This window comes from Thermobia domestica, chromosome 6 (genome assembly GCF_964235325.1).
Source record: "Thermobia domestica chromosome 6, izTheDome1.hap1.1, whole genome shotgun sequence".
Taxonomy (NCBI): Eukaryota; Metazoa; Arthropoda; class Insecta; order Zygentoma; family Lepismatidae; genus Thermobia; species Thermobia domestica.
The window spans coordinates 25795820-25815041 of NC_137459.1; the positions used below are offsets into that span (position 1 = coordinate 25795820).

The 19222-nt window shown below is 32.2% G+C and overlaps 1 protein-coding gene across 1 annotated transcript in view; it reads right to left on the bottom strand.

The window, feature by feature from the left end:
- LOC145687895 (solute carrier family 4 member 11-like) overlaps positions 1–19222 on the bottom strand; it is a 560150-nt gene that overhangs the window by 13909 nt on the left and 527019 nt on the right. The window contains exons 11-13 of the mRNA XM_081761438.1: positions 11871–12044; positions 4264–4459; positions 869–1038 (exon numbers count right to left, since the gene is read on the bottom strand). Coding sequence (XP_081617564.1) covers positions 869–1038; positions 4264–4459; positions 11871–12044 — 540 coding nt within the window. The remainder of the gene's footprint in view (positions 1–868; positions 1039–4263; positions 4460–11870; positions 12045–19222) is intronic.

Genomic DNA, 19222 nt, shown 5'->3' on the forward strand with positions numbered 1-19222 from the left:
CCTTTCGCTACGCTCATCCTCATGAATATTTGAACGCCTTTCTGAAACTCTCTGCACTCTTACGTGATCTTCCCTTCACTTATTACGGTCGGTCCGTAAATGGCACACAATCTGCGATGGATGCCAGCTGCATTTTGTCCTTTGGCGTTCAGAAGTCATATGTGAGATCTCACTTCACGTTTGGCGGGATTTTGTATTACGGCAGCCATTTCATCTTACTGCTACTCGCACGACGCAACTCTACTCGGATGATTCTATCTCCCTGTTAAATTCGCAGAATACTAGAGCATGTTCCTGCGCATGCTCAACCTTATCAGTGTTGCCAACCCGCATAAAAAGATAACGGTCATTTTTTGACATGTGTCTTGATATATATTTACCAAAAAAAAAGTTATATATCGTTTGTTATATGTTTGATCTAAAGGAATTTCATGCAAACGGTATTTTGTTTAAAAGCTTAATATATCGTATTTTTTTTTAAAAAAAAATAGTTCAAACATGGGACTTTGTACGCGTGTATATGGAGCTTTACTCCACGTTTTGCGAGATTACTTGAAACTAAGCGTAGTGGATGTGGCGGATTTTGATACTAGGCACCTCATATACGTTATTTGTAACGTGTTCAATTCATACGTTCACTCTGTGAACAATCTGTATGATAAAGAATGAGAAATAAATACAACACAACAAAAATCGATCTTTCTTTCCGGTATATCCAAATTACTGCCAATGGTATACATGAGGATCACAAATAATGTCTCAAGTAATGTTTACATGTTATCTACAAGTATAGGAAAAAAAAGATAATTTATTCATTACAATATACCTTATGGTTGTATTTTTAATAGATAATTAAAATAATTCTTACCTTATTGGTAGTAGTAGTAATATCATAAATGGAAATATCATCTTTATATAAGCCCACGGTGCAAAACCAAATATACACATTAAAACCAACTGAATAACTTGGCACACTGTAAACTCGTGTATTTTTCTCTGTGGAACTCGTCGAATATAATGATTTGGTGGATAAGCAGCCTAGAAAAATGAAACGCAGAATTAAAATGCAGTTGTATGAGAAAATAGAATACTTCCTTTTATCTAAAATTCTATGTATGCTATAATGTGAGTCAGGACCGGCCTTAGGCAATTTGCTGCCCCATGCAATGACACCATTTGCCGCCACCTCCCTTTTCTCCACAAAGAACAAAACTCAAAACCCATGATTTTAAGTATGCTACTCCATCATGAACAACGAAGGGGAGGAAAAGTACACTCGCACTCAGAAATACTTAAACACTTCAATCTCGTTATGTCTGTTTTTTTCTTAAAATAATAATCTATTATGTTAGGGAAAGTTTTTTTTTTTTTTTTTTTTTTTTTTTTTTTTTTTTTTTTTTTTTTTTTACAGAATTCAACATCAAGCTTCAATATCAACATATCACGAAATATTTATGTAAATCAGGTTCAGAATTTGAATTTACGATAATTACCACAAGACACGAAATAAACTGTTTAATTAACAGCACTATACCAAACAATATTGGCTTCCTTTCTATTGGTTTTACGAGATCACTAAAGCGGTGAGTTGTCAGTTCTATTATATTGCTATTCTGTTTATGCTTTTATTTATCCTCCTGAGGCCTGGCGTAGAGAGGGCTCTACAGAATATGACATTATTTTCATGCTTGTTTACTCAACGATAAGTAAAAATTATGCAATTTAGAAGATTATTTTCGTAAACACATGATAATGTAACAACAAGAAATAATAGGCCTTATGCAGAGTTGTTTTGACGTATGATTAGAGTCATACTAAAGGCCTGACTACTGCAGGAAACATAGTTAGTCGAACTCTTTAGTATGGCACTAATCACGCGCCAGAATGACTGCATAAGGCCCAATATTTTTAAACTATTTATCTTCTAAGTTTTAATCGTTGATTCCGAGTGTAGAGATAGCTCTACATGGTATTACTGCGCATGCGTGCAAAAATGTTTCCCAAATATTTTCGTTCACTAATCAAAGGGCGGTAAGCATTAAAATTATACAACATTTATCATAAAAATACGCATAATTCATAAAGTTGAATTTTCCTCGGTCTCAGAAGGTTATTTTCATACTCAACGTGATACGTAGACTTACATTTTGGGATAATTCGTGTTTTCTCTTTTTTTTTCTTTCTTCTTTGTGTTTTTCAAAAAAGAATTTACTTTTCGGAGGAGCGTGTTTTGAGAAAGAAAAGAATGAAACACCTTGGAAATTATGGAATACTACTGGTCATTTTCGGAGGGTTTATGATCTTCATTTTTACCGTTTTTGACCTTGTCTACTTAATGTTACATTATTCTTATTTCGTTCATAAGCAGTAATTATATATAAAATGAGAGGCCCGTAAATGTTATCTTTCGGGTGCTTAGAAATCGAAGTTTTGCTACATAAAACTTCTTTGTAGTTAATAATTAATATTTCCACACTTAGCGCAGAAGATTTCTGACTGTGTGAGTTAACACCCATGTCAAAGTGCAAATTCACGTCTCACATAGCTTTAAATAAAATAAACAATTGCAAATTATTTAATTACACTATTTTTTTTTTTTAAATTTATAAATGGTTTGTGTATTTAATTCTTGTGTACTTGCCTGTATGTGTCTATAAGTAACTTGCTGTTTGCTGTTTATTGTATATTTAAGTAGTTTACGAATTAATGTAATGAAAATTTTTGTACATTGTATAATGGTAATCAAGAAAGTTCTGTCGCTTTCTGTGGAGTTCTGTGTTCAATTGGCCCTCACACCGTGAGTTGAATGTAAATGGAGATAAGGCGAAGGTTGGCTGTTGGTGTGGGCATATCTAACATACTACCTGGTTGCGGCAGTTAAGTTACACCGTGAACTTGCGCCAGGGCCTCCACAGAGCGTCATAAGGGCGTGTCTGCTGTACGAGTTGAAACTGGGGTCAAACACCGCTGCAGCGGGGCGGAAGATATGCCAGGCTTTTGGTGAGGGTATCGTTACTACGCGGACAGTGCAGCGGTGGTTTAACAAGTTTAAAGACGGTGACGAAATACTCGAAGACGCACCACGTGCCGGAAGACCGACACATGTACAAAATTAAGATCTTCAGGAAGCAATTAAGGCGAACAGTGGTCAAACATATGAGGAACTGGAACTACAATTCAGTGTGAGTGGGGAAACCATTTGGCAGCACCTCCACCAACTTGGAGAACTACAAGTTAGGTCGATGGGTCCCATATGATTTGACTCCGGGCCAGAAGGTAACGCGGGCAGACACCTGTGTTTCTTTGCTGTCTCGTCTGAGGAAGGAGCCATTTCTGGACAAGATGTTGACATGTGATGAGACGTGAGTCCTGTGCAAAGCTCCACGTCGCCGTCATCATGGTTAGCATTCCATGAACCGGTTCCAAAACAGCCGAAACCAGTACTCCACCAGAAGAAGATCCTCCTGTGTGTTTGGTGGTCTGCTCGTGGCATCATGCATCTGGAACTGTTACCAACTGGCCAGAGCATCAATGCAACTGTGTACTGTCAGCAGTTGAGCCGTGTTCAAGAAAAACTCAAAACTCTGGAGCCAGCACTTCTGAACTGCAAACGGGTCCTTCTGTTATAGGACAACGCTAAGCCCCACGTGGCTAGGATGACCCGGGACACTATCCTACCCCTTGGATGGGAAACACTATTGCATCAGCCATACTACCCGGAAATTGCACCGTCCGAGTATAATCTGTTGAACTTCTTGGACAATCACTTTAGAGGACGGCAGTTCAAATCCCTAGTAGAGGTGGAAAATGCACTTGATACCTTCGTCGCTTTACGACCCACCAAGTTTTACTGCGGTGGAATCCATAGCCTTCCAGAACGTTGGCAGGTTGTCGATGCTGATGGGGACTATTTTTGATCTTCCATTTACGTTTTAGCTGAGACATCGATGTTTGAAGGTGGTGAGTGAAAAAGCGACAGAAACTTTCTTGGTTACCTTTATAATTTGTTCAAACAAGTCTACAGATCCAAGGAAATATTTTGTCAATTGTAAATGTAGAGGTAAATAAATCTATAAATGCAGACTATTAATAGAACATAACTGTAGGAACAGTTTTGTGAGTAATGTGAAACGCTAATAAATATTAAGAGAGCCTTATGAGAACATTACTGATTTGATCCAAAATAACATAAGAAATTAAAATAATGTAAAACATCTTCTATAGTAATATGAAAATGAGATTATGACGAAACAGATGCCATACCTGTTCCATGAATAAAAGTGTTATTCGCTCAAACATTTGATTTCCGTTGAGTGAGGTGACAGCCATATAAAGAAATAGCCCGTCGAGAACTGCAGTTGGTATATAAGCCATTGGGTAGGGCAAGAGAAAGATTGACAAACCAATGAGAATGTGAGATAACATCCCCGTCAGTCTTGTTTCCCTCACTTTTACAATACTGCAAATAGAAATGTAAAATATGCTTTAAAGTACATTGAATGAATAACAATAAATAAACAAAATCACGTTATAGCATATGTATCACGAGCAATCGCACTGGTTACTTTTTTCATATAAAACTTCCTATCTTGAACACTATATATACACAGTACATAAAGTTTAATCAGTGGTGTCATTCAGCCAGTTCGCTCGAACCACTTATAATTTCTTAGATTCCAGGAAGTGGTTGTTAAAAGTAGATCCAGTACTTACGAAAAAAAGTAATTGTCAAGTAGTATTTTAAAAAATTCAATATACAAAACATCAATATAAAATACTATATGATTTAATCCCAGTCATTATTACCGGTATCATTGAAATAAGTAATAATATAATCATATACTACTAATATTGATACTAATGCAACTTGCTATTCTGATCACACAACCGGTTATTAAATACTAATCATACAACCGGTTGTTAAATGATTTGGGGACATCTCAGAGTTTGATGTCACTTTCTTCGAAACAATGAAACAATGAAGCTTTATACTTTCCGAAAATTAAGTTAAAGCATACATGTTTGTATTGCATAGTCAGTCTCTTTTTCTTCCTCCTACGTTATATTTAATATGTATATCTAGGCTTTTTAATTGTATTGAAAGTAAAATTCTTGAAATGTACTGCAGAAACATGATAAAATATGAAGATAATATTCCTGAATTATATGTAATAACGTTTCTCACCATTTACTTGCTATCACCAATAAAACCATAAGGGAAGATTATACCTGTGAACAATGGTGTTATGTTATTCTAATATATATATAACTCTCTTAGGGAACAAACCATACAGGATAGACAAAAGCAAATATTTTACTGGATACGAGTGAAACGCAGAAGCCTACACTACATCCTAACACAAGGTGGTGTGACAAAATTAGATACCACTGCAAATGTCTTGGAAACGATTATCCAACGTTTATCAAAAAGTATTGTACTCAACCGATTTTTTTAAAAAAAAATATATATATATATATATATATATATATATATATTTAAATTTAAACATGTTTCCATCCTATAACCGCAAATCTTTTTTTATATTTTATAGTTTTTATTTATTTTTTCACAACATTCGATTTTATTTACAATGTTTTTTTATGAGAGAAATTTATTTTTTATTTATTTATTTATTTATTTATTTTGCAACATTGCACTCCTGAAATTTCTGAAGTCGGTACCCCCTCACCTCAGCTCAGGGGTGAGCTACAAATTTTATTTTGGTTTCGATATTCTTCTATTGAGGTACCTACTAGCTCCTGAAAATTTGATGCATGTGGCACCTGAAGTCACTTTTTTCTTTGTTTTTTTTTTTTTTTTTTTTTACATATATGTCCCCCGTTACCCTCTCCTACGTTGTGTCATCAAAGTGAAACGATAAAAACATCCGAGGTCCGAATCGTATCTATGTTCAAAGTTTGATCGAGATCGGTTGAGTGGTTCAAGAGTTATAAAGTTTTATTAATTTTCATATATTTACCCTCCTCCCCTCCCCTACCCCAAAGTTCTAGCATCAAAATGAAATAATAAAGAACTTTCCAGGTTTGAACTTTATTTATGGTGAAAATTTGATCGAGATTGGTCGTTGGTTCAAGAGTATTAAGTTTTATTTATTTTTTTTAATTCCCCTCCTCCCCTAAGTTCTACCGTCAAAGTGAATAGCTAAAAACACTCCCAGGCCAGAACTGCATCTACGTCAAAAATTTGATTGAGATCGGTCTGGTGGTTCAAGAGATTTAGAGTCACAAACATACTCACATTGAATTTGGATCTGAAGATTTTTGTTCACAGACACCGCTATTATAAATGCTTATAAGTTACTTTGTTCTGAGAGATCGTATGTTTAACCCTATAACTGTAAGAATTTCTAAAAACAAAGATAATTAAACTAAAATTTACTGTTCCTGGGTATAACTGGGTAAAATTTACTATTATATCTGGATATAACAAACGGTTCTGCGAACTCGAAATATTTTAACTACCAGTTCTAGCAAACCGGTGAGGACCGGCTGAATAGCACCAGTGTTTGTGATCATTGTAAGAAGTAAGTAAGGGTAAAGAACTCCAATATTATCAATTTTCGACACACGATTTCCTTTATAGGTCCAAATTTAATGATACACGAGTTCAATGTTTCCCTCCATTTATCAATATAATGTATGATACATCCGTCAGAGATGTTCTGAATGTGGACACTGGATTGTCCAGGCACAACAAGAGTTGCTGTCCAAAGCATGTGGTCTGAGTAAAAGAACACCAACTTCAAGAATGAGCGGATATATAGCTGTTCAGGAAGAGGACTCGGTAGCGCATCGGCACGGCACATCAAAGATTCCGGATTCGAGTTTCAACCCAGTCGTGCATTTTACCACTCTTTATGTACCATTGAATTTGCACCTTCAGAGGAATTGAATCACTCATTGGAAAAAGGGAATAAGTGCATCAGACCTAAGTTTTCAAAAACGCTAAAAAAAACCTTCCCGAGGCGTTGTTTGTACTTGTTGCAAAAAGTGTATAATTGATTACTTGTAGCAAAAGAACTAACAAACACTAAGACAAGAAGGAGAATCTTGTATTGTAGCACTGCAATTGGTTAAATAAGCTTAAAAATGGAAAAAATATTCCCTTTTTCCAATCAATTAGAGTTGGACGCAATTGTAATTGTGTGTAGGGCATGTAATGTGCAGTTTATGATAGAAAGCTATGAAAATATACATGCTGAATACAATGTTGTATGTTAATCTTGGATATATGTATCCAAACTATCACGTATGTTAGGCTTCTAACACTGTTATTGTCAACATTCGTTTTTTTTTTTTTTTTTTTTTGTAAAGCACATGTTATTCGTACAGCAAGAAAAGTAATACAATAGACAGCTGGAAAAATACGTAGCAAAATACGTTGTCAAAATAGAATGACTTTACATAGGGTCCTATCCGTCTGCATCTTCGTCTTCTGCAGTTTCTTTGTCAGTGGTGTTCCATGAACAAATCATCCTATAAAACTTTTTGTATTGGTCAGGTATGCATTTGATGATTTGTGAAGAATCGTTTATCTTTTTCTAATTGATCGGGACTTGCTAATCGTATGCCTTTGACATTGGCAGTGGAACGTTTGTGACATTACTTTTGAGTAATCGAAAAATATCAGTTCTTAGTTCATTGATAAACTTATGAGCTTGCACATAACCTAGAGATTCTGCTTTATAAACAGTGTCTCTATTTACTTACTTGGAATTTCACTGTTTTGTCCACAATGCTACCTGAAGATTTCTTGTGAAACGGTTACCACCAATGTTTAAAATCTAAGATTTCTTCATTGACAACTTCGTAAACCTGAAATGGAGTATCAGTATTTCTTGCATTCGTAATCATGTGGTTATACTGTGCTGGTAAATAAATGCGATTGTGTCGTTTGAGTTCTCGTTTGATTATAACAAAATTTCGGTCACATGGTAAAAACTGTGACCTCTGATTGACAAATATTGCTGTACAGTGGTAAAGCGTTATGACACGATCAGACTGAAAAGCATTAATGTCATTGTATGATTCCAGTTTTGGTATTGTATGATCACCACTTGTTTCACTGAAAACACGTAAATCTGTAACTGATTGGGCCAAATATTTCTCTATAGATTGTGCAATGCGAAGACAATGCGAAGTATCGTAACGTCAGCAGAGGGCTCTAATGGTTGTCTACATACACACAGTCTCACAGTTGTGGTGGTATTCTATAGTGATTGGAAGAATGAAATAAGAAACGTAGTTATTCCCTTTTTCTAATCAGCGAGATATTTTGTCTTCTACATTGGTCATATAGAGTTGCCCAAACATTCCTATTTTCTACTCAACGATATAACTATCTCAAAGGAACACATCTGCTATCTCAGGTTAAAATCGCAAAAAAATGTACTTATTCCCTTTTTCCAATCAGTGGTTCAATTGGTGTCTCAAAAATCGACTGTTTTCTACATTTATCAATATAATATGCTAGTATTTACCATAGTATTTTCTAATGTGAAGTGATATATTTACTTCGAGTCATTTTTATCTTTCCCTCATGCATTTACCTTTTAAACCTGTTTCAGATTTAAGTAAGCTATGATGAGAACATGGTTCCTCAAAATTGTTCTTCACTTCTTGGAATTATTGCGGTGAATATAAAGCACTTTATTTTACTTGTTATAGTGATTAGTACAACTGTTCAAGTTTGTACTTCTATAATTTAGAACTACCTTTGATCATCGGAATCGCTTCACTCACAATTTTGGAAAACGTCGAAGACGTCAGTTGTAGAGAGACACAAAAGGAAAAAAAAACAGGAAAAAGAAATCAATGCGCCATCTAACAAAATTTCTTTGCTTGTTTTATTTCCATGTAGACTTACGTTATCATTGAAGTCAAAAATATGTTACGTACAACTGGAATACCTCCAATGAAAATGACATGAATAGCAGAAAAGTAGATGTGATCTTGTAAATAAATGTAAATTTACTTAGGCTGAAAGCGAAAATGAACAAGAAAGAAAAAAGAAGGGCAAATGAAAATAACCAAAACTTGTAAATAACGAAGAAAAATCATCAATTCAAACTTGTTCTTTTGAATCAGACGTTTTAAAAATTACTAGTAAACTTATTTGAAAGTATATTTAATTTATTTACAGAATGTTCTGCTAAACTCTGTACCTTGTAGTGAAATCATGAAGAAAACATATTTTTCGGTATAAAAAAGTGTGTTTTTCCGTCTTCTGGTTCTTGTTATTTTTAGAAGAATATCTGTTACCACATTATTTGACATCGTAAATTCTATCAGGATACTGAATTTTATTAAACTAAATACAACAACACACTGAGCAATGTTATGTGACAATACGTATGTAAGAAAATACAATCACATAACAGTTTCAACACAATAATTCTGTCGTCATCAGATTTCCACTTCTTCTGGCTACTTGGGAAGTGGTCGTCTCTTATACACTTCCTGGAGATCAATTTTTAATTAGGCTCCGCCCCTTCATTAAAAAGTAATACTCATGTTTTTCACTTTCACTTGTTCATCTGCACTTGTCCAATTAAAAAAAATATATATATATATACTAGCAGAACGTGCGCTCTCTACACAGCGCATCATTCACACGTGAGCATGAATTTCCTTGTCACTCCTCACAACATCTGTTCATGTCCCTTTACAGACACAAATGAAAAACGTCTTGATAAAAATCGGCAAGGGATACCATAAAGAGGAGATTTTTTTCAATATCTCGCACCGTTTGCAAGATTGAGCCTACTTTCGGTTGGAGTTTCTAATTTATGTATGGTCAGTAGTTTCTTTCTTCTTGCATGCAGTATGTAATAAGCAAATACATTACATACACAATTAATTATAATGTCAGTGATATACGGTGTTCGTTGGGCAAAACACTCGAAACAATAAAGATTCATCTTAGCCTGGAGAAACAGTTATCCTTCGTTTTTCATTATCATTTGGAGATGAAAACGCCTAAGAGATATACAACCCCTATATACAACTGTGTTATGTTGGAATGTATAGATCATAGGATATTATTATTTTTAAAGATTTCAACACTTCCAGTGTATCCCTAAAAAATGTAATAAAGAAGTAATGGCCATGTTTTTTAAATATTCAATTAGAATTGAACAATCTACACAAAATTTGGAATTGACCAGCGAAAGCGGCACGTCTCTAGCACTTGTGGTTTTTGAGATCTCATTGTCGAAAAGATTGGGGACATAAACCTAGCATTTTAATATTGTGTTATTAAAGTTATTGCTAGGTTTTATTTTTAAAGATACGTTTTTGCTTGATACATCCTTGTCCTCTAATTATCCGTGTTATGTTCTCTTATTAATTTGTTCTCTTTCTTTCTTCTTCCTTTTCCTTTCTTCTTCTTTAAGTAGACTCTTCTCCCATTCTTTGTTTATCGCGAATCCGGCATTCTAATTCATCACCTTGTCTCCTGTCTTCATAATTTCTCTGACTTCTTTCCATTTTCTCACCAAACAAATTAACAAGGGAACATAACAAGGATAATTAGAGGACAGAATGTATTCAGCAAAAACTATATTTTTCATTGGACAAGTGCGCAACTGTACAAGTGAAAGCGAATAATACAAGTGTTACTTTTTAATGAAGGGGTGGAGCCTAATTAAAAATTGATCTCCGGAAAGTATATAAGAGATGACCACTTCCCAAGTAGCCAGAAGAATTGGAAGTCAGATGAAGACAAAGTTATTGTGTTGAAATTGTTATGTGATTGTGTTTTGTTTATATATTACCACATAGTCTTTCTCATTGTGTTGTATTTAGTTTAACAATATGAAAACAAGACCTGATAGAATAGTTATTGAATTTTATTAATATCATTGAGGAGTGTTGATACAAATTCGGAGAAACCTTATTTGATATCTGCTCATTTTACCCATACAATGGCACCCATTTCACTATAACTCTACTGATTCGTCCAGTTGTTAGCACGAGTGCCTCTGGTGCACGGGATTTCGGCTTCCATTTCCAGTGGAAGAGCATTGGAATTCAAACGCATTACTGTGGCTAGGATTCCACGTTTTCTATAGACTCGGTGGTGAAACGAGTCATGCTAAACTTTACAAAACCAACTACAAAATGTTAGTAATATACCCTTTGCTCCATACAGAATAAATAAATAAAAAACGAATTAAAATAATAAACAACATACAAATGACCAATGCATTTAGTAAATGGAATGCCTACATGGTTCCACAGACATAATGGCACATGTTGACTCACGTTGAAATTTTCAACAAAATCACATAGCGTATATAATTTGAACGGAGTTTGCTAACTTATTGCAAACAGGTGCGAAGCTTACTTCACGGTTTCAGGCAAAATCACGTAATATATATGTTTGTGTTGAGATTTCTAACTTACTATAGGCAGGAAGCAAAGTTTACTTCGTATTTTCTCGTTAATAATCTTCCTCTGACATTTCTATACTCTAAATGCATTTGTTGTAAGCAACCTGAACAGAAAATACTTCGTTTCACTTGGAAATAAATGAGAAAAAAGTTCACACAAGAGAATTATAAATAATATTTTAAATTACAAAAATAAGCAATGTGACTAGCGATGGTTGCAAAACAAACTTGAGAAATACAGGTGAAGCACCACTGCCTGTAGTTACACTTAAACACATTTTTAAAAGTCTATTGCAGCTGTATATCTGCTTATATTTTTATATGGTACGTTGAATACCTATACCTAGGTACTGTATAAATAAAATGTACCTGACTGAACACTGTTGATTTAGCTACTTAGGGGTTAAAACTATTCGCCCTTATTTCTATCTACTTGAGAATGAAATAATGACTAACATCTCATAAACGTGGCCTTGATCCACTCTTTCCTCAACGTCAGCTAAACCCCTTACGTGGAGTGGGGAATGAGGCAAGGTAGCATGCATCCAGGGCAAACCAAACACTGATAGGAACCCATTAAGGAGAGCTACCACAAACAAATCCAGGTGATAAGCAGGACCTTTCTTCAATCTGAAACAAACAACAATGAAGAATATATATATGCTTCCACAAAGTTCAGAAAATTTTGACATTCGTGTATGAAGGATATAATGTTATCAAAATAAAGATCTAGAAAGAGAAATAGTTACATGAATCGTTAAGAAGTTACGTATGAAACACGTGTGATAATGTTTATTTTATGTACAATCGAAAACAAAAGTTTTGTTTAATTTTCAAAATATTACAATAACTTCTATGAAAACTTGACAAAATACGATGTTTTCCGGTAGATCCCTGAAGTAATATGTTATTTATGCAATACAAGGAAGCATTTTTTTTTTTGTTTGATACAGAAGAAACTTTTGCTACTTACTGCATTTCTAGTAATTTAATTTAGATTATCAATATACGGATAGATATAAATGTTATATCGTGTTAAATGTTCCTGTGTCTACTTTATTTTAAATTTCTAGCAGGTTGAAGCAATATTTAAGTTGTGGGGAGTGATTATTAAAAGTATATTAGAGATTTTAATTAATAAAAATAAAACAAATAAAGAAAAACAGTGTTTCATAGTATGGCTAACTATTTACATAATGCATTAATTCATTTTATCAAATAAATAATTTTAAGTTGTACAGTTTATTAAGTATTCTACAACGAGATAAATTACCTATCACTAAAATTTATTGCGGAAGGGTTTTCATATATTAAAATATTGCTAATAAAACTCCAACTGACCAAAGCAGTATATATATATATGTAATCTTAAAATACATATATACTGCTTTGGTCAGTTGGAGTTTTATGAACAATGTTGAATTTTCCAAAGCTGTAATTAATAATTTACAAATTAAAATATTACGAGTAAGGAAAACTCGCTTTTTCTCTGTATTAAGATAAAGGATACTCTATGGTTTAAAAAATGGTAAGTAGAAAGCCTTAATATAAAAATCTAAAAATTGACTGAATATCCTTTCTTCCACTTCTGATAACGTTTCAATCTTTATATTCTGTTATTGTTTCGACATTAAATGAGCAAATGTCTCCGAAATAAAAGGACAAAAATGTTATGATAAAATCAGAAGGCCTCTTTGTTACCAAACATCAGAGAAAATGATTGCATAAAAGAGTTTGTTCGTACAACTTTTAGTTTCTTCCATTCTCACTGAACGTTTATAGAAATAGCTTGACTTTTACTTTTATACATAAAGAAAATTCATACTGATAAAGCTGAAACTACGTAATACATTAGTTGAGATTGTTTCGGACTTTTACGTCAGTGTTTTATTTCATTTCAAATGAATTTACAAAAATTACAACTATTATCATCGTCCGAGATATTTAATTCCACTTCGTTAATTATAATTAGCCTTCACTCTGTAATATGCGATAATCCCGTTACGATTATTTATTCGTATTAGAGTTTATTTTAAGTCGTTTATGTTCTGTAGAGTTTATATTTTTGTTTTAATTTTGTCCTTTCCTTTCGTTTTTCTTTGTGAAAAGAGAAATGCCATTTATATGTGTAAGTTATTTGATAGGTTGAGTTATGTAAGAGATCACTAATCGTGAATCTTCTTGAAGTTTCAATCAAACTTTAAGTATTGTTCACGAATGGCGCTGTAGACCAGTCTTACGTTCGACGTAAAGAGAACTTTCACAATAAACAAAATGTTTGAGCTGGTAACATCATTTAGTTGTTGGCGGTACCTTTAACACTTTTTTTTTTTTTTTTTTGATACGTATCTGCAATCTGCACGAAGAGTTGAATTGCAGATGTGGAGCAGTTTATTTTTTCCTTCTTTCTTTTTTCAGTGCTCAGTTTAATCTGAAATAATATATTTAAGTTAAATACGTGAAAAATAGTTGAATATATACATAATTCTGTTATAAAAATGATTACAATTATAAACAAAAATAGTGGATTACGTAAAAAGTGTATTAAAAGTCAAAAGAATTAGTGTAATAAATCTATAACCGAGCTTGTGGAATATTCTAGTGAATTTGTTTCAAATAACGTGTTTTGCTTAGTGAAGGTTTAAATATTTTTCCATTAAAAATAAATATTGTAAAAAGACTAAAACATTGAAAAATTAATTTTGATCTGGGAATTGGTCTGGGATCATTGCCAAAAGTTACACTAAATTCGTAAGTTGCATTCAGAATATTGGTTTGAGTAACGTTTCGATGATTATCAGTTGTCAAATAAAATAAAGTAGTAAATCTGTGAAGGATGCGTTAAAGAATAAACTTAGTAATTCTATTAATTGAACAATGGTCGGATAAGTAATTATTAGATTTCTGTTCATAATTTCATTCAATATCTTACTTGTTTGACAGTAAAATTTATCTTATTGAAATAACATTTGAGTAGAGTTAGTTTTCCAAGTCTTGAAGGGATCTGGTATCTTGAGTTTAAACACAGAAGCTTATACGTTCTAAAGCAATCTTAAAATTGAAATATAAACAACATGAAATAAAAATTTAAAGTTCTTGTTCTAAACAAAGTGATAATTAAAATTTGGAAATAAATAGCATCATAGTTATTTCAGTAGTTGATTGGATAGAACATTTCACATACGGAATTCTGAAGAATATTGATAACAGAGTTGAATCTCTCACTTTTCTAATGGAACTTATATTAATGGTACTTGATAAGTACCCTAATTAGATTTAACACAGTATTAGTAGTACTTCTGGTACAGGGAGTGCTAAAATTAACCAACTCAAAGTTAGCGTTTCAATATTGAACTAAAATTTTTGATGATACGTATTCCTCCATCCCACATTACATTGTTTAGTGGATGTGTTCAGTAAATTCAAAGGTTATTTAGAGATTGGAACTTTACATTCTAGTGTCAAATTTTTCCAAAGGCGAAACATGTGAATTAGTGACATCGATCAAAAACTGAGTTTGGATAAGATTTTCTATTTAGTATCGTTTCTTTCAAACAATTCGTTAATTATGATTCATTGGAAAATTTTGAAAATCTTTCTGATTTGTTAGAGACAAATCTTGTAACTTATAATTCTATTAATCTCTCATTAAATAGTCAATTTTAAATATAATTTTTATTTCTAATTAATCCCTGATTATCCAACTTAGGTTAATTCTATTCTATGTGTATTGAATTTGGTCTGAGAGAGCATAATTTCTTAGTATTTTCTTTCAGTTCGTCCAACAAAACACGTAACGAATTGCAAAATACAAGTTCCAGAGCATTCCATATATATATATATATATATATATATATAGTTTTTCGTTGTTTTACATCACCCTCATCTTTTCTGATTAGTAAAATTGGTCAGCCTTTTTGACAGGTTTTATCTCAAGGCTAATTTCAGGGGAGCTGAGCGCGAAAGTACGTGACAACTCCGGAAGATATTTTTGAAAAATTACCAAATGAATGTAATTTGTAAATGAAGAAGGTTAAAAATTATGGAAGAAAGTTTACTTTGCGCTTCATTCACCGACTAGATATTGTAAACCAAAAAAGATTTGCTGTCTAAATTCTCATTAATAGTGGACATTGGTAACAACGAGGCTTGTGCAAAAAGTCAACTCTAAAGATATTCTTGAGAAATAACATCTCAAATGATATTCATTACAACATTGGCATTTCGACTACCACTGCTATGTACACAGCATGTGGGTACGCAATTACGAAGCATAAAATGAGTAACGGAAAATGAAATAATACTGATGCTTATCATACTTTTACTTTAGGATTGTGCTTCTATAGAACTTTTGTAGAGTATAGGCATCATTTCTCTCCTTGTACAGCGTACACTAACATTCTAACGTTGTTCTTCCACAGTCATGATATCATAAATCTGAATGTACAGTAATTTAATGCCCTTTATTTTGTTTATCATGTTTCATTATCAGATGCATATACATGTTTTTGTCAAAATTTAGGAGAGTTTATATCACAAAATTGCACTGATTAACATAATTAATGTTTGGTTTCGAGTGAACAAACTGATGTTTCGTTTTTACATTTTTTTTCGTAACATAAAACAAAAGGATAATCAATAAAATGGTTCTACTATTCCTTTCAGAATTTTTTCAATTTCGTTATTAGGTTACGAACGTACTGCGTGACAATATATTGTTGAGTGGTCACGCTGTGTACAGTATGTAAAACTGAAAAAGAGCGGAACAATATTACATACCAATGATGATAGAAGAACTTTGGAACAAGGCACCTTTCACATAAATTTATCGACTTACAATGTTTTATACAACAATTTTACTCTTTATTTATACAGAAATATTATTTGTGGATTTGATTGAGATAATCTCTAACATAATTTATATTAGTGTAATTATTATAGTTTATTTTATCGTATCTTCTTCTATGAATAATTTTCGAACTCGATTTTACAAACAGTTGTGACATAACAAACAAGATAATTAGAAGAAGGAAATATATATATATATATATATATATATATATATATATATATATATGAATATAAAATATATTCAGTCTTGTTTGGTTATGAATATTTATACCGAAGTCAATATATATTCATTTTAAACCGAGAAATGTTCATTAAATGCAAAACTTAAAAAAAAAAAAAAAAAATTAAATTAATTAGTAACTTTTTCAATGCTTCGTACTTGAAATTGCTACCGTGAAATAATATGATATGAACATAAAGCCACCCAAGTACTCAAATTAAAAATAATCCCGTTTCTTTAAACTAGAATATACAAGAATGTAATCATTAATAACTCTTAATAGCAGTTAAGAAACAAACTCACTTGATATTAAGGAAAAATTACATAAAGTGATCTTTAAGGGAGCAGACTACTAAAAATAATACAAAAGGTAACCATTTTTCTTTTGCCCGTTTTTCACAAGTGAAAAGAGATAATGAAATGTAACTTACAACAGATAATAGATAATATAATAGATAAAGTTATTCTAAACCCGAAAATGCGAATCAAAAGAATTTTCAGTGTTACCATCCATAGAAATTACAGTGTGGCCAGAATATGAATTACCCAAAAATCTAGGTTAAGGCAGCAAGTAGAAAAATGAGTTGAGTTGATTTTGAGTTTAACGTCCCTTTCAGCAGCGAGGCTATATGAGACGTGGACCTACTGATTAACGTGGAATCCGAACCACACGTGCTCCCGCCGGGAATCGAACCCGGATCTCCCACGATAAAGGCGCGTCCGCTATCCGCTTGGCCACGGATGAGCTCAAGTAGAAAAATGAGCTCAACGGTAATTGATGACTTGTCATGTTGTATTGTTTCCTTAGTAACTAGTTTTTAAATAATATTTGTATTTATTTTGTATTGTTTATTACAAAATTATTTATTTTTTACTGTTTATTATAAAATAAATACAAATTTTATTTAAAAAGTAGTTAACAAGAAGCCAAGACAACATAATAAGTCATCAATTACTGTGATAAACAGTATAAAATAAATAATTTTGTAATGAACACTACAAAACGAATACAAATATTATTTAAAAAATAATTAACTAGAAGCCAAGACAACATGATTAGTCATCGATTACTGTAATAAACAGTGTAAAATAAATAATTTTGTAATAAACAGTACAAAATAAATACAAATATTATTTAAAAAGTAGTTAACAAGGAACCAAGACAACATGATAAGTCATCAATTACCGTTGAGTTCATTTTTCTAGTTGCTGCCTTAACCTAGATTTTTGGGTAATTCATATTCTGGCCACATTGTTATATCTATGGATGGCAACACTGAAAATTCTTTTGATTCGCATTTTTGGGTTTAGAATAACTTTATCTATTATTGTGGTCAGTTACATTTTATTATCTCTTTTCACTTACGAAAAACGGGCGAACGATTAGCTTTTCTATCATTTTCGGTAGTCTGCCCCATTAAGAAAAACTTATTTTCTCTTACAAGATCCATTATGGTAACACCAAAATACAACACTTAAATGTATTTTCTGTAATTAAATTTAAATTACACCAAATATTAAAAAATTCATGTTTTAACAAGCATCAGAAAAGAAAAGAATATATAGAGAGAGTATGTTTCCCTGAAAGAGAAAACAACATGCGCTTAAAGCAATTATGAAATATATATTTAAAACTTACAAGAATAAATTTATAATTTTTTTTATAATCAACCATGCAAATCCTACAATTGAAAGAGAGATTAAATGCAGAAGAGCGATAGCTAGACCTACAAACGTATCAATTGTAAATGTTGGTTGATTTAAAAAAAAAATATATCCATGCACATAATGTTACTTTCTTTGAGAAAAAAATATTCAATTCAATAGCTTGAGAATACTTTTTTTGTAAGCAGTAAATATTATTACAATATTATTTCCATTATTTAGAATATAGCATTTAAAAAGTGAGCAGTAAGTGAAAGCAGAAAGCTTAGAAAGCAGTGAAGAAATTTGTTTCAAATAAACTACCTTATAATCATTAATGTTACTATTTACAAGTTGCGTAATTCCAGAAATAGATTAATGTTAACAATATAATCGCTTGATTCAGTGTAACATCTGTAATTAAGCTCAATGAATTTTTTTTTTCATACTGTGTGTTTTGTAAGAAGCAGTAAACTTTTGAAAATAGTAATATATAAAAATGGCTGGCTACTTAACTATTACCTGAACTGATTGATGCCATTTTCCTACAATATGACATTAGTTCATTTGTTACTAAACTAACTTTGGCAAAATAACTTGCTATTTTGTTTATTATTTATTGATATATCTAACTGTATCTGTGACTCATAAATTTTACTATAACTAAATCATAAAGCTAGTATTTTATTGAGTAATATTCTCATGATTGAATTTAATCAGTAGATGTCTGAAATTATTACATTTAATTTCCAATTAAAATGCTAACTCGAAGAGCTCCCCTCTTTAACACTGAAGTGTACATAATGTAAATATATTTTGAAATTGAATAAAATGGAACCAAGTACGTTTCCAACTGTATTGATACATTTGATATAATATCCAGTTGGGTTTCTGTTATAAGATAAAAAACAAACTTAATGATTAGTTTTAATTCAGTTGTACCTATCTTTTTTAAGTACCTGAATAAGAATCTCGAGTACAGTTATAGCAAGTTTGGTATTTGATTCGAAAGTGCCAGCGACTGTAATCCATGGTGTTTCCAGTACTACTCACCTGTAGAGACTACAACGTATTTGCAAAACTAGGGACATGA